The following is a 7,028-nucleotide window of genomic DNA, read 5'->3' as shown; positions in this document are numbered from 1 at the left end:
ACTTCCTGTTAGTTGTTGACATCTATAATTAGGATGAAAAACTAATTCATGAACACATATATCAACAAATTCACAATATAACTGACCATCCACACACTTAACTAATGATCAAAATAACTATGGGGCATGTCTATCAACCACACCAACCATCCAATTACCTATCAAAAGGACTACCCAAACAGCTTTCAAATATCACTAACAAACAAAGACAAGGAGCATAGCCGTCAACTACAAGTATACCAATCATCAAGGAAAACTACTTTCACACAATTCATGAAGTGGAGAGCTCCAGATATTGTTTTCTTACTTCACAAGAGGGCATGCGAATAAATGATTCACAAAAAAGCTATTCACTTCAGATTTACTCCGACATGAGCATATAATATTGAAATTTTTATTTAACAATCAACAATTATACAAAAACCAAAAGATAAAATAAGCATGTACATTATAAACAAGACCGCTTTGAAATTATATGATGCACCAAAGACACATTTATGGTTTCATTCCTCTTCCTAGCACAAGATTCAGCGACGGCACTTAACTGTTTATCAATAGGTTGGAACAAAGATGAAATATACATGTTTCAGGCCGAATCTAAAAAGCCATCAAACAACGCAATGAATACAAACATATAGAAAGCGGACACCGTGATATCAAGTTGTATAAACCAATATGCATGTAGTGAGAATTAGTATATAAGAAAAACTAAACAAAGGGGATTTACCTACTAGCAGGTTAGCACGCTTGTATTGTTGAAAGCCTGAACCTGAGATAGTGTGGTTGATTTACCGCTTCTTGAGGCACAAAAAAATACTATTGTGTAGTTATTCGGCTCATGTATCAGGAAGCAGGATTTAAATAGATTAAAGAAAAAAAGTCAAGCTTGTTTTGCACAAAACAACATGATACAAAGGTGCATCGCGAAGCCACCAACACTTTCCTTTGTCCATATAGCAGACATTACCTGGTTAGAGCCTACTAACTGCAATTTTTTTACTCGGGTTTAAAAATCAGATGGTCCAAGCCTGAGAATAAAATTATTTTAGTGTTATTACAATGCAATATCATAAAGATCAGGTAATTATTTGGTTACGGTGACAAGAGAAACATATTTGGTACCAAAAATTGTCCAAACTATAGCAAAATTTCAAGACTAACCATCCAATATCATAGTAAAGTAACCATCCGAGATAATATCAACGAAGATTCAACAATGGTCAAGCAAGTTAACGTCAACTTAGATGCACATGGTCCACACAGATACAGACAAAAAAAAGAAAAAAAATAATTTAAACTGACATGAAATTAAAACCAACAAACTTTTTCGTCATTTTCCCGCGCTAAAGTTAAATCATCATGAATTGCAACAACGTAAATGAACTACCTACTCCACAATCTCCGGGATGCTACCATCGCACCCAAAGCTTTCTCACCATGGTTAATCACTCATATCATCAACAAAATCTATCTATTATACAACATACAACAGCGATAACCCTTCCAAAAATGAACAACGCCACATACTTACCTTAGATGGTTAGGATCTTCCATTGATTATGTTAGACGTTTTCCCTGTGACGAGCACACGGCTGGTTTTCTCGGATCAGATGTTCAGCTGCTCAGCGATGGCATTGCCCACGCGAGTAGAACTGTTCGAATCCTCCTTTCGGGGGTGAGCGCTCCTCTACCTTCAGCTCTGATCAGAGGCAGAGCGCGGATGGACTCCGGGTTGGTGACGGCGGGATGTTCAACAGCCACCCTCCCTTCAGTTTTGATCGGAGGCAGAGCACGGACGGCCTCGGTGGCGGTCACGGCGGGGTGTTCTCGACGGCAACATTGGGTGCGCTTCCGTTCCCTGTTCACCTTCCGTGGTTGACGTTTGCGGTGCTGACGGGTCTTCCTGGTCAAGGTTCTCTACAATAATTACAAGGATTTTGGATAGGGAGTGAAACGACCTCGACCTATTGTATTAGGATTTTGGGAAAAAAATGTAATTACTTAAAATTTTGTGGTATGGTTAACTAAACAGGCTATAATAGATTAGGGTTATTAATGAGTTAATTTACTCTATTAAACTAAATTGGGCCTTCTAAATGGTCCATTGTAGCCATTGTAAGCATATTTCATTGTCTCCCTAGCGTTACCCTAACATAAAATACAAGAAAATCATTTATATTTTATTTTAGGACAAACATAATATAATAAAGGGTAAAATATATATAAGTATTAGTATTTTTTTATTTTTTTTAGGCAAATGTCCCTTCTTTGTTGTATGTGGGTCCGTCCTAGTTGTTGGAGGATGGTATATATTGAGAATCTCCGGCTTGAAAAGATTAGCATGAAACAATTGAATAGACAAAAGTTTGATAAAAATATCTGTCAATTGCCGTGAGGAAGTAACGGAAAGTAATTTCATGATCTCCACTTGAATTTTTTGTCGAACAAGGTGCCAATCAACCTCCAGATATTTGGTTCTTTGATGAAAAATCGAGTTGGCAGCAATATGTAATGCATTTTATTTATCGCAAAACAGAACCGGAGGTCTTACCTAAGTAATGTGAAGGAATTGCAGCAGGTTTAATATCCATAGAAACTCACAAGTTGTATTAGACAAAGCACAATATGCGCCTTTTTTAGAAGAACGAGCAATAATGGTTTGCTTCTTAGTTTTTCAAGACACTAAACAATCCCCAAAAAGAAGCAGAAGCCAGTTAAGGGACAATGGGTATCGAGACATTCAGCCCAATCAAAATTACTAAATCCACATCTGAAAAGTAGAGTCTCTAAGAAAATATAACCCTTTGCGTGGACTATTCTTGAGATAGCAAAAAACTCGCGGTGCAACTTTGTAATGAGCCTTAGAAGGAGAGGTCATGAACTGGCTAAGCTGGGTGGCGTACATAATATCTAGTCGAGTAGTGGTCAAATAAATTAACCGGCCAACAAGACGGCAAAAAGAAGAGGACTATCATCTTGATAAAGCTTAACAGTACTATCCATAAGGACAGCAGCTGGTTTAGCACAAAGTAATTTAGAATGATCTAATAAATCAAGAAAGTATTTATGTTGAGAAAGAGAAATACCCTTTGAAGAGTAAGCAACTTCAATGTCCAGAAAATACTTCAGTGTACCAAGATCCTTAATCTTAAAATTGCATTCTGAAATCTTTTTAATAGAAGTAATTTGAGCAGCAGAATTTTATGATGTCATCAATATAAACTAACAAAATGCATGTTTCATTGTCCAGAATTTTGACAAACAAACTATAATTAAAAGTTGTATGCTGATTATAAAAAAGGAGAAGAAAAAATATTTTCTCATATCATATTCTACTTTAGTATCGCAACTCATAAAAAAACTTAAGGAGTTTACAAACTAATTAAGACGAGATGGAGCGATGCCAAAAGGATTTTTTGGATATATATAAAATAAGAGTAATATATAAAATTTTTAAAAATTGATCTGGATAATTATTCTATCAAAAAATAAATTAAAAATTTATTTATTTGTCGGAATAAAATTTTAAAGATATATCTATATATTAATTTTTATTAAAAACTAAAATATTTACTTTTAAAATTTTTGAGAACTGATTTGAATAATTACTTGTAAAATAATTATGCTTCAGATACACAAAAAATTAATTATCGATATCGATATAGAATAATACATATTACGCAAGATACAAAATACAGTTGGCTGATTTAATACAGTTTGGGGAGAGATAAAAATGAATGATGATTAATTTAACGGCCACGTTGTTTTGCATATAACTGTCAAAACTAATTGTATTTGAGTTAACGTATACCACACTATTTGCGTATAAAAAACTAATTGCTTACACGTAGTGATGAGCGGTTAATGCGCGACAAAGCTCCATCACCCTCCATCCAACATTCCACTAAAATGTCGCTGTCCTGCGACGCGCCACGCGACTTCAAAACGACATCGTCCCTGTTTCAATTCAAACGGTTTTCTATCGTTATTCTTTTCGTCAGGTTTCATTTCCCCTCTCTCCCTTCTATCATTCTGCGAGCAAAAAAGCCGTTTTCGATTCGGGTCGGGTCGCCAAGCATTCCTCTTTCCTTTTCACCTTCACTACACGGTGACGCTTGCGACCCACCTCACATAATTCGATTCGGATTTCTGCTTCTGCGATTGAGATGACGTATCGCGAGGACGAAGACGACGCTACTTACGTAAAGGAGGTGGATCCGAGCCCTACGTTCCGAATCCATGTCGATGATGACAATGGTGATTACGTCAAATTGAGCAGCAGCCCACAGGAAGAGGAGGAGAACCCTTCTCCTCCGTCAAGATTAGCTGGCGTCCCTGTGTGGTATCTAGTCAAATTGTCCGTCACTTGCACGTGCCTAGCGATCGCCGGTTTTTTCCTTTTCAAATGGCTTGGACCCCCTTTCATCGAAAAGGTTCATTTTCCCCTCCAATCATCACGCTTGGCGCCATTGCTATCCTTGGGGGCTTTTTTCCCCTTTTTTCCGGCGTAAAAATTGTTCGCATTAGATATGTGTTTGTCATTTTTGATTCTGTTATTTCATTGTGTTGCTTTTATGGTTTCGTTATGCATGTTTGCATGGTATAATAATTATAAGGTAATAGCTACAAACCTCACATGATGATGGCTTGCTTGCTTTCATTCATTCATTCATTTTGTATTGAAATCATATCGGGTTGCTTTGGGTCATCAGAACCTTGGCAATTTCATTTGTTCACCTCAATTTCTTTTGTTAAAGAATCAACCGATTGAAATTATGACATGTTCACTCTCAATGCTGCCAAGTGCCAACTCTTGTATTTTATTATCAACATACAACATTGAATTATAGTGCATTGATAAATTATAATGTTGAATTGATTATCTCATTGACGAAATGACTGTATTTTCCAGGTGATTATTCCCCTTATAAACTGGGAGGAAGAGACATTCAGTCCTCCAGTGTTAGCTGCTCTGATGTTTGCTTCTGTAGCACTATTCCCTGTTTTCTTTTTGCCATCTTCACCTACCATGTGGATGACTGGAATGTCATTTGGTTATGTTGTTGGGTATATGATAATAGTATCTGGAGTAGCTATAGGAGTATCACTCCCCTTTTTCATTGGTTCATTCTTCCATCGTAGAATTGAAGTATGTGCCTTGTCCTTCAGTCAAAGTTGGTTTCTATGTACCTGTGTTTGCTTTACCTGTGCTAATTGGGGTTAAATGTTTTCTGATTCTTTGCAGGAGTGGTTAGAAAAGTATCCAAAGAGAGCTGCTGTTCTAAAAGCTGCTGGTGGAGGAAATTGGTTTCACCAGTTTAAGGCAGTGGCTTTAATAAGGATTTCTCCATTCCCATACATACTTTACAACTATTGTGCTGTGGCAACAGAGGTTCAATACTGGCCTTACTTGCTTGGATCCTTGGTGGGAATGCAATTCGATATAATTACTTCAATCTATACGTAGGGTCTCCATCTCTCCCTCACTTTCTCTTCCATACTGTGAATACTGCAATTGGTTTGGCTAGCTCTGGTTCCATCGTGTTAAATTGTTGGACATTTTCTTAGTAGTATTATGCTCCACTTGTCTCTTTTTAGCCCTTTCTGAAACCTCACATTTTCATTGTCATCTCTTTGATTTGTTTTATTTATCTGCAGCCAAAACATTTTTATGATAGGGCACAGTGGCATTTAGTCAAAAATGATTTGGTGGTTTTATTAGCCAATAGTTATGACCCTTGCGTAATCCTCTTTCAGTTCTCCCCTCATTTTGACATGTTCATATGTTGTTAGCTATTCCAAATAAAAGGAATAATGGTGTCTAACTCTTTGTATGGATGGATGACTGTCTCTGTAGGGGAATTTTGATAAGGGCATTTGCTTCTGTGCATAAAGAGAACACTCTATCATCTGCTGCGCCCCACGTTTCAGTAACTTTGGTTGGCTTCAGCATGATTGTGGGTACAGTGATCTTTTTCACGGTCTATGCAAAGAGGCAGCTCAGGGAGCTCCAGAAAGAAGATCAGCGGCTTTTGGGGTAATCAACTAACTTCAACTCAAATCGATAGCGTCACTACTAACATTGCAGAATTTGGGTGAGGCTTGAACATCATCATCTATGATAATTGGAGGGCCAAATATAGGAATTTTCTATCGCAGGTAGGGGGGAGGGGTGACCAAGGAGGAGCTAGCTATAACACAAACCAATTGGCATCTCTTCCTTTTTCCATTTTGTTTATAAAAATGAAATTTTGTTTCTGGGTTGCTTCATGCTTGCAGCTCAATTGTCATTGTTTATGAATGAAATTTCCACTTAGGGAGTTCTTTTATGAATTCGCAATTGCTTATGCTTAAAGCTTCGTTTTGCCGCATGAACCTTTACATTTAGTAAAGTACAAGAACCGAGATGTAAAAATGACAAGAAGTGACCATAGTGAGTGTAGAATCACTGACATGAACATTTTATTTTAACGTTTGAAAACTATAATTTAATTGATTGCTATAAATTTGGTGTCCAATAAACGAACACTAATTCTAATATACGAATAACATTTTTCATACTGTTCTTGCATTCAATTTATCTTATTTAACTGAAATATTTATACTCGATTTTTATATTTTCTTTAGAGGAAAAAAAAAACATTTCGAGTAGTGGTTAGTAGAAAAAAGCAAGAGATAAAATGAGGGACCTGGGTCCACAAGTGAAACAAGCCAGCCAACCATGCCTCTTTCTTATTCTTATTAGATAGATAGAAAAAGCACCAAATAAATGCATTTGGAAACATGGCAGAAACCGTGGCACAAGGAAACCTATAGGAGACATTCACTTTTTTTTTTTGGATTACATGGAAACATACCCTTATTATATTGCATATTGTATGTGTCAATTCGTCATTTTGTTGTGTTTATGTTTTAACAGTGGATCAAACCCCACTCTCTTTTATTTAAGAAAGACAGAGAATTCTCGAATTTAAAGTGAAAAGACAATGGATCCACAAGCTTTTCACTGCTTAGTCAAATGCTAAAAG

The 7,028-nt window shown here is 36.6% G+C and overlaps 1 protein-coding gene across 1 annotated transcript; it reads left to right on the top strand.

Annotated features, from left to right (window-relative positions):
- Positions 1-3,958: 3,958 nt before the first annotated feature.
- On the top strand, positions 3,959-6,355 carry LOC107488184 (uncharacterized). Its single transcript, XM_016108881.3, has 4 exons — positions 3,959-4,433; positions 4,913-5,149; positions 5,246-5,463; positions 5,858-6,355. Exons 1-4 carry the CDS (start codon positions 4,167-4,169, stop codon positions 6,039-6,041), a joined length of 906 nt encoding a protein of 301 aa, XP_015964367.1. The 5' UTR covers positions 3,959-4,166; the 3' UTR covers positions 6,042-6,355.
- The last annotated feature ends 673 nt before the right edge of the window (positions 6,356-7,028 follow it).

The sequence above is a fragment of the Arachis duranensis genome, chromosome 5 (genome assembly GCF_000817695.3).
Source record: "Arachis duranensis cultivar V14167 chromosome 5, aradu.V14167.gnm2.J7QH, whole genome shotgun sequence".
NCBI lineage: Eukaryota > Viridiplantae > Streptophyta > Magnoliopsida > Fabales > Fabaceae > Arachis > Arachis duranensis.
Note: the sequence above shows the minus strand (reverse complement) of the source record. Positions and strands in the feature narration are given on the sequence as shown.

What these genes read in the sequence shown, in the direction of transcription:
- LOC107488184 (XM_016108881.3), top strand. Translation starts at nt 4,167, where the DNA reads ATGACGTATCGCGAGGACGAAGACGACGCTACTTACGTAAAGGAGGTG. An exon ending in GACCCCCTTTCATCGAAAAG is followed by an intron (nt 4,434 to 4,912) that starts GTTCATTTTCCC and finishes TGTATTTTCCAG; the next exon opens with GTGATTATTCCCCTTATAAA. An exon ending in TCTTCCATCGTAGAATTGAA is followed by an intron (nt 5,150 to 5,245) that starts GTATGTGCCTTG and finishes GATTCTTTGCAG; the next exon opens with GAGTGGTTAGAAAAGTATCC.